Source organism: Thrips palmi, unplaced genomic scaffold (assembly GCF_012932325.1).
Source record: "Thrips palmi isolate BJ-2018 unplaced genomic scaffold, TpBJ-2018v1 HiC_scaffold_5, whole genome shotgun sequence".
Lineage (NCBI taxonomy): Eukaryota > Metazoa > Arthropoda > Insecta > Thysanoptera > Thripidae > Thrips > Thrips palmi.
In genome coordinates this window covers 3734936-3753571 of record NW_023144632.1, presented here as the reverse complement: position 1 = coordinate 3753571, position 18636 = coordinate 3734936, and the positions used below count along the sequence as shown (strand labels likewise).

At 53.2% G+C, this 18636-nt stretch overlaps 1 protein-coding gene across 1 annotated transcript in view; it reads right to left on the bottom strand.

Annotated features, from left to right (window-relative positions):
* The window catches only part of LOC117651406 (gastrin/cholecystokinin type B receptor-like), a 71172-nt gene extending 60998 nt beyond the window's left edge, over positions 1-10174 (bottom strand). The window contains exon 1 of the mRNA XM_034395441.1: positions 9895-10174. Coding sequence (XP_034251332.1) covers positions 9895-10092 — 198 coding nt within the window. The 5' untranslated portion in view covers positions 10093-10174. The remainder of the gene's footprint in view (positions 1-9894) is intronic.
* Positions 10175-18636: the final 8462 nt, after the last annotated feature.

The window sequence follows — 18636 nt, the reverse complement described above, 5'->3', positions numbered from 1 at the left end:
ATCACCGAAAAAGGGTGATACTTCCCCAGGCAAACCAGGGCCAATCTCCCCGATGTCTCATCTTTTTTCGGTGATACATTTGTGTACGACCTTTTTTTCGGTGATACATGCGTGTACGACCGGTTTTTCGGTGATACATTCGTGTACGACCTATTTTTCGGTGATACATTTTGTATCGCCGAAAATTGGTGAGATGTCTCACCCTTTGAATTACAGTGCATTCGGACGGGAGCGAGAGAGAGAGAGAGAGAGAGAGAGAGAGAGAGAGAGAGAGAGAGAGAGAGGGAGGGGCGAGTTGCAGAGGGTTGCTTGTTAGTTGTGTGAGGGTGCGCGGGTTTGTACGTCACGGTGTGGTGGCGGCCGGCGACGACGTACGGGTTGATGCCGTTTGAGGTGCACGGAAGCGCGGAAGCACTTTCAGGCTCGGGCCGTACACCGCCCCAGAGGCCTCCCCGCTCCCCTCCCTCCCCCTCTCCTGCCCCGGCCTGGTCCAACTACTTTTGTGTCGCGAGCGACGAACGCTCCAGCAGCGCAAGCAAGCAGCAAAGCCAAAGTTGGCTATTCAGCGGACTGTGCCGTCCCGTCGCATCGCGTGCGCGGAACATGGCGAGGCTGTCGTTTCAGTGCACTGGTATAAAAGGCATAAAAATTACGCCCTTTAGGTGTAAATACTCTTTTACGCCCTTGCAAGGGCATAAATCGTTCTATGCCCTTGGGAAGGGCGTAAATGGTATAGGAATTTCAAGCAAAATTTTAATGCCCTTCCCAAAGGCATTAACGATTTATGCCATTTAAGGGCGTAAATCGTTTACGCCCTTTAAGGGCATAATTTTTATGCCTTTGTTTCACCAGTGTGGCAATGACGTGGTAAAAGCGTGCCCTCCTGGGAACGAACGACGGGGGTGGTTCCTGAGAATCCCCAGGAGATGGAATTACCGCGAGCCTACTGTGTAATACTTCTAATAAAAGTTTGCATTCGCAATGTTTTGCATTTCCGCCCTCGCACGGGACAATGAACTTCTTTAAAGCTCACAAAATTACATTGTCACTGCAAGTTTTTGCAAGAAAAGTTACGTACTAAAAATTTATTTTTTAATAAATCCTGGCTGCCCAAAGAGCCTAAGCTCCACTATAGGGGTGTACATTACATGGCGATTAGCACGGTGACCCACAGTGATACAAAGGAGAAAGTACGAATTGCAAATGCTAAGTATAAGTGTAATTAAAGATATGTTTTTTTTTTAAGTCAGGGGAATTGCAAAAGATTGCAATGGGCCTTGAACGCTTGGGTCCTCGCCCCCTCTTCGAAATTTCTGCACACACCACTGTTCAATTCGAATAAGATTCGAAAATTAATACCGAAAAGATGCGATTCGAAACTAAAATCATGAGTTCGCACCCCCGCACAGTGTAACCTGAGTAGGCCTACCGAGAAGCCAACTTGAGTCTGAGTCACCAGTCACCGCCCCGGAAGCGCCACTTGTCAACGGTACACACACACACACACACACACACACACACACACACACACACACACACACACACACACACACACACACGTACACACACACAAACCGCCACGCACTCCCCAATGCAAACAAGCGGTCCAAAAGTGGCTGGCGGCCTTCACCCGCGCTCAAGGCGGCCTCCAGGTCGCGGTCTGCACACACTGGCCCCTCCCCCTCCCTCCCCCCCCCCGACGTAACCTTCCGGGGCGCGCACCCATGCATACATCACGAGGGCAAACCCGGCAGCAGAGCCCAGCAAATCACCCGCCGCTGGCCCCGGAAAGAAATAACATGCCGTTCTACAAAGGACACTATTTTTCCTCTCTTTTTCCTTTTTTTTCGAGGTAAGACTGACGAATCCGGCTCCGCGAGATTGTGGCCTGGCTCGCCAACCGCAGTGGCCGAGAGCGGCCCGTCCGGGCCCGTCCGTCAAGGCGTGGTCGGCTACCCTGCTGGACGACACGAAGGCAGAGGCTGTGAGCCTTACAGTGTGAGGCTTTGGCGGTGTCGCCGCCGCCCTGCTCCGTCAAGCCGAGTGTGGAGCACTCCCGAGAGCTCCACACTTCCTGGTGCCAAGTGATTCTCCACACTTGGACGTGTGGAGTTGGCAGGCGATTTGCGGTCCCCACCCTTGCATTGTGGAAGTAGCTCACCGAGACCCTGTCTCTTGGCATGGCGAAAACGTGGAAACCTCGCCACACTTGCAGTGTGGAAGCTGCGAGCTCTGCACTCGCAAGTGCGGAGACTGCAAGTTCCACATCTCTGCGTGCTCTACAAAATGAAGAGTGTACATGCTCTAACTGGAGCATGCCTGCAAGCACGCTCTAGCTAGCGCATGCCTGCCAGGCATGCACTAACTAGTGCATTCATGCCATGTACACGCTAACTGAAGCATGCATCTAGTGCATAAGGGATAGGGAGTTGTCTGCATCAGGAAGCGTGTACATGGCATGTATGCGCCAGTAAGTGCATGCTTGGCAGGCATGCGCTAGCTAAAGCGTGCTTGCAGGCATGCTCCAGTTAGAGCATACCATGTGCACTCTTCGATTTGTAGAGTGTCAAGTGTGGAGTCGTCCACACTAGGTTTACAGTGTGGGGGATGCCGGGCAGGCCCTCACCTGTTGCTCCTCGAGGTGGCTGGCGGCGTGGGCGTGACTGCCTCGGCGTCGGCGGCACAGCGGACAGACTCCGAGAGTCTCGCTCTGTCTCTCTCGCACCCATGCGGGCCGCCCTTTGAGTGCGAGAGAGACAGAGGGACGAAGGCGGCTTTCGGAATGAGTCGACAGCCACGCGGATATAATAGGCCAGAACAACGCTTCAAAGAACATGGCCAAAGCTCTTGTAGCTTTCTTTCCGTTCTCCTTGTCTGGCGGGAGCTCAACCAGTCCTTCAACTCGCAAGGGGTTCGATTCAAGGCAGCCTCCCCTCCCCGCAGGCTTCCCTGACGTCCCCTCCAAGCCATTCGCCAAGGGCCAGCATTGCAAAACATGGTAATGCGGGAATATGGGGGGGGGGGACTGAGACAGTGAGAGTGAGAGGGAGGGAGAGAGAGGGAGGGAGAGGGAGAAAGAGATAGAGGGAGTGAGAGAGAGAGAGAGAGGGAGAGAGAGGGGGGAGCCAGAGTGAGACAGAAAGACAGATTGACAGACAGACAGACAGACAGACAGACAGACAGACAGACAGACAGACAGACAGACAGACATACAGACAGACAGACATACAAACAGACATACATACATACAGACAGACATACAAACAGACATACAGACATACAGATATACAGACATACAGACATACAGACATACAGACATACAGACATACAGACATACAGACATACAGACATACAGACATACAGATATACAGACATACAGACATACAGACATACAGACATACAGACATACAGACATACAGACAGACAGACATACATACAGACAGACAGACAGACATACAGACAGACATACAGACAGACAGACAGACAGTGCGAGAGAGATGTTAGGGGAGGGGGAAGAGCCTTCTTGTTTTGGGAACTCATCAGATATCCAATTAAAGTAGGCGGCGTGATGGTGATGCTCGATGCCGCGCCAAGTGTTCTTAACGCTCACGGGAGCAGCCGCTCTAAACTTTCTTAATTTTAATGAATCATCAGCAGCGGATCCCGAGACAGCCATAGAGCAAACCAGACGCGTACCCCCCCCCCCCCCCCCCCCCCCCCGTAAACCTAAAGCCTCCCGGTTTCTCCTCTTGAGCGTACTTCGCTCCTATTGGTGGAGTCTGCCCGGACCGACAGACCGGCTTCAAACTTCCCGACGCGGTGCGTGCCAATGTTCTTCGTCGGCGTGCACCTCAGCAGCTGGGTGGGCGAGGCAGGGAGCGTCCACACACTGCTGAAATATTCATCACTGAAAAACCAAACGTGGACCAGACCGCAGCACCACTGGTGTGGTCAGATGGGTGACCACATCAGATGGTGTGGTGTAGACCACGTTTGGCCACGTTTGGTGCGGTTTGGACTACGTTTAGCCACGTTTGGTGTGGTCTAGACCACGTTTGGTGCGTTTGGTAGACCACACCAACTGATGTGGTCAAAATGGCACCCATTTGACCACACCAGGTGGTGCGGTCCAGACCACGTTTGGTTTTTCAGTGATGTACACTGTCATTCAACAAAAAAATTCAGCAAAGAAAAGAAGCTTGCTACAACCGTTTTGAGCATACAGGCTTATAAGAAAATAACTCGTCATTTACGAACTACTCTGCAAACTCAAGTGTGTGCCAGGCACACACTTCCTGGTGCATGCCTGCAGGCACACACTTCCTGGTGCATGCCTGGCAGGGCCACACTTCTTTTCTGCATGCCTGGCAGGCACACACTTCCTGGTGCATGCCTCAGGCACACACTTGCCGTCGCTTCAAGCAAGTATGTGCCTGAGGCATGCACCAGGAAGTGTGTGCCTGCCAGGCATGCAGAAAAGAAGTGTGTGCCTGCCAGGCATGCACCAGGAAGTGTGTGCCTGCAGGCATGCACCAGGAAGTGTGTGCCTGGCACACACTTGAGTTTGCAGAGTACATCGTCAAACCAAATAGGTTGTTCCATACGCTCAAAATGCAGAGCGTGCAGCAATTGCTCACGATCGTCTTGTAGCTTCGTATCTCTCGCACCCCATATGGAACGGGACGCCCCATTACAAATCCAATTGGACCATTAATGGTCAGACTTCTCGCCACTCCAGAGGCGAGACATAAAGTCTCGCCAGCCAAGCTTTGGTCCGATCTAAAAGTATCGCCGAAATTTGGTCATACAAAAAAGTGTTGCCACCAAATGGCGAGACTTTTGTGTCTGACCGCCACCCAAAGGCCGTCATGCGCCGGACGGTTACGGCCGCCACCTTGCGGCGAAGCTTTTATGACTGACCATTTTCAGGGGGTGGAAACGGCGCTGATTTGGCGGGCCATGGCTGCGGCGATGCGTGCACGGCCGTTGTTTGTTGTTTTTTTGTGGTTCCTAGAAACCCACTTTCTAGCTAAAGTAGACATCTTATGCACAAATCCTGCACGTGTACTTCTAGAGTAATGTTGTCTCTTCGAGAAAATAAGCCCGTTTTGAAGATTTGAAACCCACAGGACGAGTCATGGACATGTTTGTAACTTGTTTTAAATGGCTCATCCGCGTTCGGGCGCGGCGATTCTGGCCTGAAAACGCCGAAAAAAATGTAAACAAGTTACAAAAATGTGAATATCTCATTTTGTAAGTATCAATTCGGCCCAAGGAGCTTATTTGCTGATCCTTCAACCTTACTCTTTAAGTACGCGTTGAGGTTTTGTCGTTAAGACGACTACTTCAGCTGGAAAGTGGTTTACCAACTAACGCGGTAAAGTGGTGAAAACGGCAAAAACGGCCGTGCACGCATCGCCGCAGCCAAGGCCCGCCAAATCAGCCCCGTTTCCACCCCCTGCCATTTTGTGGCGAGACGTCTTTTTGTGTGACCAAAGACTTTCAGGTCTCAAAACTGAGCGAGACTTTCAAGTCTCACCATATTTTGGCGCGAAGTCTTTCCATCCAATTTGCAGTGGTGCGAGAGAGAAAGACTTCGATCGTTCGGCATCAGGCGGCCAGGTGGCCAGGCGGCTGGTGTGCAGCCGGGTCAGTCCATCGAGCCAGGTTTGCCAAGTCGAGAAAAAAGTTATTGGCTCTCGACCTCTCGATCAAGTAATTCCTGGAACCGAACTGCGGAGACGCGCGCGGCTCAAACTGTCTAAAGTAGGCCGGCCGGCCGGCCGAGGCGAGGGAAAGGCAGGCAGGAGTGCCCTCGCGATGAGCAGTCTGGCCCTCCAAGCCCCTTCCCCCTCTTCCCTCCCCCTCTTCCCTCCCCCTCCTCCCCTCCCCTCTTCCCCCGGTGGCCATTCTCTCCCCTCTTCCCCCTTGCCCTTTCTCTCCTCTCGAACAGCGGCGGAAGCAGTGATGCGGTTTATTGTCAGACTCTGCCCGACCGGCTTCAAACTACCCGGGAAGGCACAACAACACTCCGCACCAGGTCGGGGCGAGCCGAGAGCGAAAGCAAATGTGAAGTGTCCTCCACACTTTGGTTTGACAGACAGTGCCCGGTGCCCGCGCGCCACGTGGCCGCTCCGGAGCGCCTGTGTTTCGGCGGGTAGGCCTCCCGCCGTGCGTGGGTGCGCGCCAGCGCTCTGGCGGCCTACCTCCACCATTACCATTACCATTACGGGCTAGACCACACAACACATGATCGTATGACATTTTGCGGCGCTCCGCGAGCGCGCCGCGCCTGCACTGCCAAACCAGCGGAGACGTGCGAAGCTTGCAGACTCCACACTTCAAGGGAGGAGTAGCTCACAGAGCCCCTATCTCTTGGCATGGTGCAAACGTCGTGGAGAACTCCACACTCAAAGTGTGGAGACTGCAAACTGTAATCCTCCAAGTGCGGAAAGTGCAAATTGCGCACCTCCGCATTTCAGGTGCGGAGTTCCCCACGCACAGTGGGCCAGAAGACCGGTGGAGGCGGACAAAAAACTCTGGACGCGTTTTGAGCTCCAGGGTCGCTAAACAGACTTTGACCCACCAATGGATTCCTCGTTCGGAGAGCACTCTATCAGGGGGCGGCAACGGCCTAGGAGGCGCGTGAAGCCATGCGCGAGTAAGGTGCAGGGGTTACTTATTTTGCTTCGATTGTGAGATCTAGGCCGTTGATTGCAAAACGCTTTGCACAGATCGAAAGAGCACAAAATTTGGGGTGCATTAGGCCTAGTAGACTGCCCGATACTTCGAATTCAACGGAACACAAGGGCAAAATCATTTACACCAACATGGCGCATTCGAGTTTTTTCCTAAATTTTATGATTTTTGTGTTTTTTGGTGTTTTTACTGCACCTTAATATTAGGTAAGGGAGGAGTTTCGAGAAGGGCAATTAGCCTAATGCACCCTAAATTTCAAGCCCTTTCTATCGGTGCAAAGTGTTTTGAAAAACACAGTCTAGTTTTCACAATCTCGAACAAGTGCGCAACCTCTGCACTGACGGCGCGAGCATCGCTTCACGCTCTCCCTAGGCCGTTGCCACCCCCTGACTCTATTGGTGGGGTGACACGTCCGGTTCGAGTCCCATTTAGCGACTCTGGTGCTCAAAACGCGTCTAGAGTTTTGTCCGCCTCCACCGGTCTTCTGACCCACTGTGCCACGCTCGGTGTCGCAGTGTGCGCCTTTGCGTGCGCCTTGCGTGCCGCAGGGTGCCAGGCGCGAGGCACGCGACGCCTCCAACTTGTCGAATGTCGCCGGATTGACAAAGTTGACTGGCTGGGCGTGGCGGCGCACGGACCCCCATCCCCACGGCGCGGGGGGCTCGGGGCGGGGGCGGGACGGAACCCGGGGCAGAGGGCACTTATTTCGAGCTCCCAAGTCGTCCCCGTCGCGCCGAGGTAACAAACAGATTCCTGCACACTAAATGTTATGTACAATTTTGTACGAGACATCGCAGTTTCTTGTGCACACGAAATTTTCGTACAAGTTTCGTACGAAAAACTGCACATTTTGCGCCATTTTTGTACAAAATTGTACAAAATTGTAAAAAATTTGGTACAAATTTGTACGAAAAGTTCGTGTGCACAAAAAACTGTGATGTCTCGTACAAAATTTGTACAAAACCATTTAGTGTGCGAGGGCAGTCGCGCTGCTTCAACCTCCAAAACTGCTGCTTTTCCCCAAAGACCGACTGTGTCCACCACACTGGGCATCCCAGCCCACGTTCCGCCACGCCACAATGGGCCGGCGCAGGCGGCCAAAACTCTAGACGCGTTTTCGACCACGGAGTCGCTAGGCAGGACTCAAACCGAGCGTGTGACCCCACTGAAAAACCAAACGTGGTCTAGACCGCACCAACTGGTGTGGTCAAATGGATGCCATTTGGTGTGTTTGGTGTGGTCTAGACCACACCAAACGTGGCCAAACATGGTCTAGACCGCACCAGACGTGGTCTAGACCGCACCATACGTGGCCAAACGTGATCTAGACCACACCAACTGATGTGGTCAAAATGGCATCCATCTGACCACACCACCAGTGGTGCGGTCTGGACCACGTTTGGTTTTTCAGTGCCCACCAATGGATTTCTCATTCAAAGAGCAATCTATTGGTGGGGTCACACGGTCGGTTTGAGTCCCATTTAGCGGCTCTGAAGCTCAAAACCCGTCAGGGCCTTTGACCGTTCCCCACCGGTCTTCTGGCCCACTGTGCAGGTCACACTGCCGCCGTGCCTTGCCCCGGGTGGCGCTGCCTAGCGTCGTCGGCCGCGTTATGTTGCGACGCGCATAATGGACGGGGAGGAACAAATGGCCGGCAGGGCGGGGCGGCGATTTCACGCGGCGCAGGGCGGGGCGGGGCGGGGCGGGGCGGGGCGGGGCGGGGCGGGGCGGGGCGGGGCGGCGGCGACAGCGCGACGGAAGCGCCACAATGACTCGGGGGCGCTGGACACAAACGAGGGCCACTCAACACTCGGCGCGCGCTACTCCGTTATACGGGGCATCCGGACACGAAGCCCATTCCCAGCACACTGATTCCGAGAGTCGTTTTCGTCGCTCTGTCTCTCTCGCACCTGTACGGGCCGCCCCGTGAGTGCGAGAGAGACAGCGCGACGAAAACGACTCTCGGAAGCAGTCTGCAGCGTAGCGCGCCGAGCAACCCCAGCGGAGTGGCGTGGCAGCGGTGGCAAAATGGGCTGCATTACCTGTTCGGGTGAACCGAGGTGAACTGTACATGGTGTGCCAGGTTCTTCGGGAGTGGGTCAAACGACAATTCTCATACAACGATAAAAACGGTTCCTGGTTTTCCCAGGAGCTCCCTGGAAATCGCCTATGTCTCTACCATAGACTTCCTGGGAAAACCAGGTTCCGTTTTACCCGTGTAGCCTGGTCTCTCGATAGCCGAATGAAAGGTAGGCAAAAAGACCCACTTTTCTCCTATACGTGCGCAAAAGGTGCTTATTTGCGTTTCCCCCAGACCGCCTCCGAGGAGTAACCATGGTCAGGGTCTTCACCGGCAACCGCTTGACAGACCTTCTGGCGTTCTCTGTACTCCCATCACGCCAACCCCTGCGGCGTCGTCGCCCCGCAAGACGGCCCGGGGTGGGGGAGGGGGGGGGGGGGGGGGTCGTCCCGCTGGCACTGCGACGACAAACTCCACCTCCATCCAAGACGGAGTCCCCGCTGCTTTGCGGTTTGTCGCGCGTGGTTGCATTTCGGCATTACAGTGGCACCGCGGCGTGCAGGCCCACACCCTGCACGGCCTGCACGGTGTGCGCCGGGACAAGTAGCTCACTATAGTGGCAAAATTTTTGGAGAGTAGGAAAGTGAAATGAGCGTAGCAAAATTTTTGGCGCTTAATAGCAACGAAGTGAGTCACTTCCTCTCAAGCTTGTCCCATATTTGTCAACAATGAGAAGCCTTTCCCCCACACACTGCAAATCAAAGTGTACACAGTAAAAACTCTACGAAGAACCGCTTGGTAGTACGAAGAAAATGAAGGCATTGTTAAATCTACGAAGAAAATGCTTCGTATTACGAAGCTAAATCCTTCGTAATACGCAGCATTTCTTCATAATACGAAGCAATTCTACAATGTCTTTTGCAGTTATGAAGCAAATGCTTCGTAGGCTTTTAAGAGTGTACACGGTAAAAACGGTTCCTTGTTTTCCCAGAAACTCCCTGGAAATCGCCTATGCCTCTGCCATAGGCTTCCTGGGAAAACCAGTTACCGTTTTTTTACCGTGTAGGAAGGTTAGGCACTATTTGAGGCAAGCCGAAACTTACCACGCTTGCCCCCCCCCCCCAAAAAAAAAGGGGGGGGGCAGGCCCCTACACAGTGTATGAGGCTGGACTGACCTTGACGGGGATGCAGACGACGATGAGCAGCAGGTCTGCCGAGGCGAGCGACGACAGGAACACGTTGGTGGTGGACTGCATGCGGCGGTAGCGCTGCGTGGTGAAGATGATGAGAGCGTTGCCGACCAGCCCCAGCACCATGGTGAGCAGGTACACGATGAGCGTGGGCACGATCTCCCACCAGTCGTACGCCTGCATCGAGTCGTCGTAGTCGTAGTCGTAGTCGTCGTCGGGCGGCACCGTGGTGGACGCGTTGCCCAGGTCGGCGTCGAGCGGCGCGTCCGTCGCCCCGCCCGGCGACCCGCCCGGCGCCAGGGTCTGGTTGGCGACGGGCAGGCCGTGGCACCGCCACGCCAGCAGCACCGCCGCCAGCAGCGCCACGCGGCTCACGGCCGACGCCATGGAGGCCCAGCCGCGGCCCGATCTGAAACACGAAGGACGAACGAATTTATTTCCATGTGTGCTCACACTGTGAATTCATGTTACGAATTCACACAAACGTCCCAAGTCGCGCAAGGAACAGCGGACAGTAGCATTTGGAGAATTGCTCCGCACCGGAAAGTGTGGAGTCCTCCACTGTTTGGCAGTGCACGCACGGCCCGCTTTGGGAGCGCCGTCGAGGTAGGCCGCCAGCGCGCTGCCGCACACCCACGCACGGCGGGAGGCCTACCCGCCGAAACACAGGCGCTCGGCCACGCGACTGGCGCATCCACACTTCTTGGTGCGGAGGAATTCGCCACACTGGGAAGTGTGGAGTTTGCAGTGCGGAGAAGAAGCGTGTGGAGAATTGCTCCGAGTCGAAGGGAGGAGTGCCACACTTGGTTTGTCAGTGTGTGCTCACGTAGTCCGTTCCATTCGAGACCCGACCATCACTTTTTCATTCGCGGCGTTCGCTCCTGGTATGAATATTGATTCTCGGAGGTCACACGCCCCACCCCGCCTCGCCTTCAAACGGTGTGCGTTCTCTACACCGTAAGGAATTTTAGCCACTTCATGGCAACATTGTGGGCGACGTTTCCATCACTTTCAAATGATGACAACTTCGTCACAACAAGCTCATCGACTGGTTTGATGTCATTCTTCTGAGGAAAATTCTGTAGCTATCGGGCAAAGCGGCGTATCTACTATGGGATTCCCGATGAACATACGTTGTTATGTCAGACGACCACTCAATGGGTGTTGACGTTGACAAGCGACCGCCAATGTTTTCGCAGTGCCGCTTGCCCCTCAATGTTCCCCGCGCCCGCGTGTTCGATGTGCTGCCGTGGTGTTGACTGATTCCGCTCTGTCTGTCTGTCTGTCTGTCTGTCTGTCTCTCACTCCCCCCCTTCCCCCCCTCTCTGTCTCTCTCTCATGTACGGGGTGCGAGAGGGACAGGGCGACGAGGACGGCTCTCGGAATCAGTCTGCGGGGGCTTGGGCGGGCTAGCGGCGCAGAGCCGAGGCAAGCGCCCTGTTGTGCCGCCACGCCACGCCACGCCACGCCACGCCACGCCACGCCGCGCCACGCCACGCCGCGCCACGCCACGCCACGCCACGACACGCCACGACACGCCACGCCACGCCGCGCCACGCCACGCCGCGCCACGCCACGCCACGCCACGCCACGCCACGACACGCCACGACACGCCACGCCACGCCACGCCGCGCCACGCCACGCCACGCCACGCCACGCCACGCCACGCCACGCCGCGCCACGCCACGCCACGCCACGCCACGCCACGACACGCCACGACACGCCACGCCACGACACGCCACGACACGCCACGCCACGCCACGCCACGCCACGCCACGCGCCACGGCTTCGCCGCTAACGACGCTGATCACCTTTGTGGTCCCCGCGACCGTGCGCAGTGGCGCGGCGGCGGCAGGGGCGGCACACTGTGAAACCAGTCTGGAGAAATCCACCGAGAACTCCAACGCTCGCAAAATGCGGAGGAGTGGAATTTTCAGTCTCGGCACTTGGAAGCGCAGAGTTTGCATAGTCTCCACACTGGAGTTTTTCATACTTAGTTTCACAGCACGCTGGTATAACTAAAGCGTAACTCTATTCTTGAGTCAAGCATAAAGTTACGCTTGAAGACGTTACGCTTGAAATCAAGCATAGGCTAGAAATTCCCCCATGCATTTAGATAGGGGAAATCTTGGCGGATGAGCTTGTTAAGCTACGCTAGGCGAGATATTCTTCCTCACCCAAATTTGGGTAATAAAGAATTCCTCGCCCAAAATTTTAGTCATGATCATGACTCTTCCATTCTCAGTGTATATGTATTCATAGCGTTTGGAATCTCAGTGTGCTGAGTGGTCCAATTGCGACGTGGGGGGGGGGGAGACATACCACGCACGGCGCCGCGAACGGGGTGCTCCAGCTGCCTGGTTCAGGGAGGATCATTTCGTCACTCCGTCTCTCTCGCACCCGTACTCCGCATGAAAGCGACAGAGACAGAGTGAGGGAACGATCCCTCGGAATCAGGCGGCTTGGTCAGCACGTGCCGCTGGCTCACCTGCAGACGGATGCCAAGCCGAAGGCCCTCGGGGAAGCTTCTCTCTCTCTCTCTCTCTCTCTCTCTCTCTCTCTCTCTCTCTCTCTCTCTCTCTCTCTCTCTCTCTCTCTCTCTCTCTCTCTCTCCCCGGAGCGCGCCTGCCTGCTGCCTGCCCCACCTGGAAAGTGGATTGACTGCCCGTGTGGAACAGATAGGCTGAAAGCATGCTGAACCGCGTCTGAATTTTCAGTCCGTTTTCAGACGCCAGTCAGGCCTCAGTCAGACCGCGTTCAGGCGAGATCCAGGCCGTTCGCGACACGAACAAGGTCTGAATGCCGCCTGACGAGCGTCTGACTGAGGCCTGACTGGTGTCTGAAAATGGACTGAACGCGGTCTGAAAAGCGGCTTAGATTCAGACCGCGTTCAGGCCGCGTTCAGTCCGTTTTCAGGCCCACGCCTGGCCGCCCGAAAAAAACGTCAAAAGCGTCGAAAACGAAGACCTGCCGGCCGACGTCTGGTGTCGAACTCGGGACAAGGCGCATAGAATACCGGTGCGTGAATCCGCTTGGCCAGAGCGACTTCTGAGAACCGACGTGCGACGCTGCGATCCCATTCTGCTGGCCAAAGCTTGCTGATACGGTTGAGACATCTGATGTATGCGTTAAACCTTTTCCGAAGTGGGGTAGAACAGGGTTTGCCTCTGTCGTGGAGAACAATCATACTCTTTTCGCTGGCTATGATATTTCGGATTGTGCCATTTTAAAACGAAAAGAGCCTTTCTTCCAAGTAGTTCTCCGCAGCGTTATACGTATCAGCAAGCCTTGGCCAGCAGAATGGGATCGCAGCGTCGCACGTCGGTTCACAGAAGTCGCTCTGGCCAAGCGGATTCACGCACCGGTATTCTATGCGCCTTGTCCCGAGTTCGACACCAGACGTCGGCCGGCAGGTCTTCGTTTTCGACGCTTTTGACGTTTTTTTCGGGCGGCCAGGCGTGGGCCTGAAAACGGACTGAACGCGGCCTGAACGCGGTCTGAATCTAAGCCGCTTTTCAGACCGCGTTCAGTCCATTTTCAGACACCAGTCAGGCCTCAGTCAGACGCTCGTCAGGCGGCATTCAGACCTTGTTCGTGTCGCGAACGGCCTGGATCTCGCCTGAACGCGGACTGACTGAGGCCTGACTGGCGTCTGAAAACGGACTGAAAATTCAGACGCGGTTCAGCATGCTTTCAGCCTATCTGTTCCACACGGGTGGCGAGGGAACTGAGGCCATCGCCGTTGTGTTCCCCGCACGCCTCCCCCCGTCTCTCTCGCACTCACGGAGTGTGCCGTAGAGAGAGACAGGGGGATGAAGTGGGCGGCGGGATCGCTCGGCACAACCACATCGGTGGTAGCCTCGGCTTTTCTTGTCGGAGAGCAGTCCATCTCTCTCGCACCTCGGCGGCACGCTCCGTGGGTGCGAGAGAGACGGAGCGAAGCGTGCGGGCCGCGCCGGAATCACTCGACGGCCGCACGCACGTTTGCTCGGGGGCTGAGTGGTTCCTCCAGCCACCCCCTGTGGGCACACCTTCCGACACCTTCCACGGGCCATCGTGCAGTGCCGTGCCATCCCGTGCCGTGCCAAGGCAGTGCAGCCCGACCGCTGGCTTCTCGGACGAAATTTCAGCCTCGCGCAGGGCCGTGCACTGGTGAAAATGACGCTTACAAATTACAAATTACAAAGACAGATCTGCATCCCGCGCGTCCCGCCAACAAAGACAGAAGTGTTCGAGCGTGCGCGAACTAAGACAGATCTGCGTTTCGGAGTCGTCCTGTGTCCGGACTTTAAACCCACTATGCAGCCACTGCGAGCCACTGTGTTAGAGCTTTCATTTTCGGCATGACATTTTCTCATTCTTTCCACGGTAAAAACGGTTCCTGGTTTTCCCAGGAACCTCCTGGAAATCGCCTATACCTTCACCATTGGCTTCCTGGGAAAACCAGGTCCCGTTTTTACCGTGTCAAGATTTCACAAATACAAATATCTAATCGAATAATACACTTTCAGCAGTTTAATGTGCGTAAGGAAGGAAGAAAGAGGAAGGGGCGCCCCTAACCTAAAAGCAGATCTGTCTTTGTCGGTACCCTAAAACGCTTCTGTCTTTGTTGGCGGGACGCGATGCAGATCTGTCTTTGTTCATAGGAGCCATCGAAGATCAATCAAAACCCTTCTAATTAATAAAACAGCAATACTTGTGCCCAGTAACCTCGCTAATTACACGATGCTCGGAAACGACCTCCCCCTCCGCAAAACAAAAACAAGAAGAAACAAAAACGAAACAACAATTTCACCAGACGGCGAATGCGTTTGGGCACTCCATGATTAACGCTCAAACACAGCCGAGCACTCTCCGTATTGGGGCACAGCGGAGGCATCGACCTCGTTCGGAATCGGAAATTAGGAAAGAGCGTGTGTACACTGCGCATGCAAACCACCTACCATGGCCATGCCCTGCCTCGATTGTGTCTGCGCGGACACCCCACTGTCAGGCACGCCTCGCTCCTACACCGCGAAACAAAGTAGGAGTACTACTCCACACGTGTGGAGTTCGCAGTCCACACTTCAAGTGCAAAGTAGCTCCCTGAGCCCCTGTCTCTTTGGCGGTGCAAACGCTTTGGGCTGCGAACTCTGCCCTTCCAGGTACGGAAACTCCAAATTTCACACCTCCGCATTGCAAGGGTGCACTGAGAATCCAAACGCTATGAGTATAGCGTCAATTGATACAATGCAAAAGCATTGCACATGAAGTGCAATGTGGCTATCGCATTGCACGTATGGTGCGATATCTCAGCTGCATTGCACCATACGTGCTATACTCATAGCGTTTGGAATCTCAGTGTCCTGCCGAGCGGTTCAGAAGAGGGGTCTCTCTCGCACACTTGCTCGCACAGTCATGAAGAGGTCCGCAAAAGTGTGAAAGAGACAGAGCGACGAGAGCTGATTGACTCGGCTGGCGGCGTTCACACCCTTGCCCGCACCGCGTTCCGCTCCCTGCCGCCGTAAAGCAGACGAGGGTCCTTCGTCGCTCTGTCTCTCTCGCACCTATACGGCACGCCCGATGACTGTGAGAGAGACGGGGCGACGAAAGCGACTATCGGAATCGGTCTGCTGAGCGCTGCCTGCCACCTGGTGGCCCCGCCGTTCCACCGCGCGCCACACGTTTACAAAAGCAGAATCAAAATTCAGCGAGCGCCCCGCCCCGCCCCGCCTTCCCTTGCCCCGCCCCGCCCCGCCCACCCCGCCCCGCCCCGCCCCACCCCGGCCCGCCCCGCCCCACCCCGCCCCGCCCCGCCCCGCCCCACCACGGCGCCACTGTTTGTCCCCACATAACGCGGTGCTAAGAGGCTTGCCGCTGACGTGCGGGGCGCGGAACGCCGCCCCGATCTTTCTCGCGACCCGCACCGCAAGCGTAGGAAAACTGTGCGACTGGGCGACCAAATTTGCCGCAAACGCGCACGGCACCGTTCGTGCGATTTCGGTCGCCGGTGCTGTGGCGAGTGGCAACGCGTGAGAGGCTGTGAAAGCGAGGCACCGACCTATTTAGAGTCTGATTCGTGAGGTTGGGGCGGCCCGAGGAATCGGCCGCATTGTAACACTGCACAACCGTTGATAAGTTTATTCATGGCACTCCAATGGCGCGCCGTTTTGAATGCCAAAGTGGCAAAAAAGCTACGGAAAATTCTACAAACAACTTGTAATAACTCTCCAAAGCCCTCTTGTGCGATATTTGAACTGACCAAATAGGTTTTTCTGATGTTGCTTGAAGGCGTCTACGGGCTGCCGTTTGGTAGGGTCAGCACCCGATTTCCCTTATTCAGGCAACTAAACTGCCTCAGACCTGAGTCGTCCTGGGTCACTCAATTTTTACCTCTTCTCTGCTGTCAGAGTCGTTGTGAATCCACTCTTACCTATGTCAATCCGAAACGAAAAGTTGCGTAATTTGCGTCAACTTTGCTCATTTTCATTACGTTTTTGTCATTAAAACTTTCATTACATTCGTTCATTACACTGTAATGAGAATTTTAATAACATATGTAATGAAAACTTTAATTAACTTTAATAATGATTATAGCTTCACTACCATGTAATTGAGAAGAAATGGAACAGTGGAGAAGAAATCACACCGACAAACTCCCATGTAAATCGTTGCTTTATTACTCAAACTTAGGTGACAAATCCGTGTGCGCAAGTTTCTGCATATTATCTACCTTTCCTTATGGGTTAATTGAAGATTTTAAATTCTCATCAACAATTGGCTGCAAGTTATCACGAAACCAGCTCCCCAACAAGCGCTTAATTCAAAACGTGTGCGTGCAAAGTGAGTAAGAAGTAAAGAATACCCAGAAACAATAACACCAGCTTGATGTAGAAGAATCAAAACTTTCCTGAAACGTGACAGTTTTTAAAAGGTTCGTTATTTTCAGAACCTTATTTAAAAGTTTTTAAGACAGGTTTTTTTCTTTTACGGCATTGTTTTTCACTTCCTCCTAAAAAAGGAGTGATTTTTACAAAGTTCACAATAGGTTTGTCTAAAGACTTTCATTTTTTTTTCAATGTGCATTGACAGTAAAAATGACTGTTGTGAGAGCATTGATATAAACAGGGGGCAGCAACGGCTGGCTAGGCTGGGGGCTATGCGCGAGACCGGTTCATTGTCAATCGGGGGGTCTTGGTTCTCGAAAACCGTCGCGTGTAACTTCCATTTCTCAAAGCAAACCTAAAGTTAGGGCATTTTTCGGTGTAGTAGGCTATATGAGTTCATGATGAGACTGCTAGTCTCTCAGGAAAAGCCCATTGCCAAAGCTCAAAAATTCAAATTTAAAAATGGCGGGAAAACTTCTGAAAATGGACTACTTTGACTCCTCCCCATTAATAGACGGTGCGACGAATCGGTGTGCCACATGTCCTAATACACAAAATGAACCTATATTTCTCAGACCCCGTGACGGGAGGTTGAAGGAAAGCGCCCGTCATTGAGCATTAGGGCCCCCCGATTTCCTTGTTTTACGTGGTCTCGCGGATCGCCCCCACACCAGCCATTCGCGTTGCAGCCTCCTGATATAAATTTATGGTCCTAATAGATGCCTTTTCTTCAATTGAATTCGTGCAGCTTACTGGTAAAGAAGTACATACCAACTGCAAGGAGCCCCTGGAACAGTAGAATACAATTAAGAAGAAATCTGAGGGAGTAGCCTCTATCTCGTGTAAATCTTGTCAGGATGTCAGAAGCCTGTCTAAAAAGCTGATCGAAATTCACGCACCTCTGAAGGCGGGAAACTTATTCTGACAATCTGTCACGCTTTACTACCTACGCTCAAGTTTAACCAGTGTGGTCAGGCAATGAATGTTTAATTTGATCCAGGAAGCGAAAGAAGGGAATACTTCGACTTATCTGCAAATTGAGTTTTTATCTTATTATTGTGCCTCAGGATGGTTTTCATCATCACACCAAATTATTTGACCCAATTCCGAACAGTTTAAGAGAAAACCAACATGAAAAAAATTGATATATCTTAACTTGACCCCTTTTGCGGTCTAAATTTTATCGGAAAATGGAGGTAACTCAACCGAAGTCCACATAACTCCTTTGCACAAAATGGCAAAAGGAGATAACTCAACTTGTGTCTTTATGAATCTTATGTAAAAAGAATCAACTCAACTTAACTCCTCATCAACTCCAAAAATGTACCACAGAAATACAGAATCTATGCAGACCTCAGCTCCACTTGAATTGTCTCCAAATTCCACCTTGTTTGGGAGAACTACGTAAACATGGTTTTGTAGTCCATTCCAACGTAAAGATTTAAATCACAGAAACCGTCTTCAGAGTGATGCTACACTTTTGAAAATTTTCACAGTTATTTCTTGGGCTTTCTTGACGAAAATGCAATTGCATCATGCATCTTGTTGGACTAAGTTCAACCTTCAAACAGTCTTTTGTTTCTCCGGAAAAATAATGGAAATTGAGTTATCCCCTTCTTCCGCTTCATGAATCATTTACTGGTACGCTAATCGGAAAATTAGAGGTTTGGGAAGACGGAATGCTTTTTTTTAGTAGGAAAATAAAGATTCGTTCTGCAAATTTTGGCCTGGTTTAGAAGCAAGCGCAACGTGTTAGTAAAATTCTTTCAAAAGTGGAAAAGGAAAGTTTACCAGAAGACATAAAATTGTCACTGAACACACTATGCTGGAATGGTTGGAATTGACCTTTATTTTTCGACGT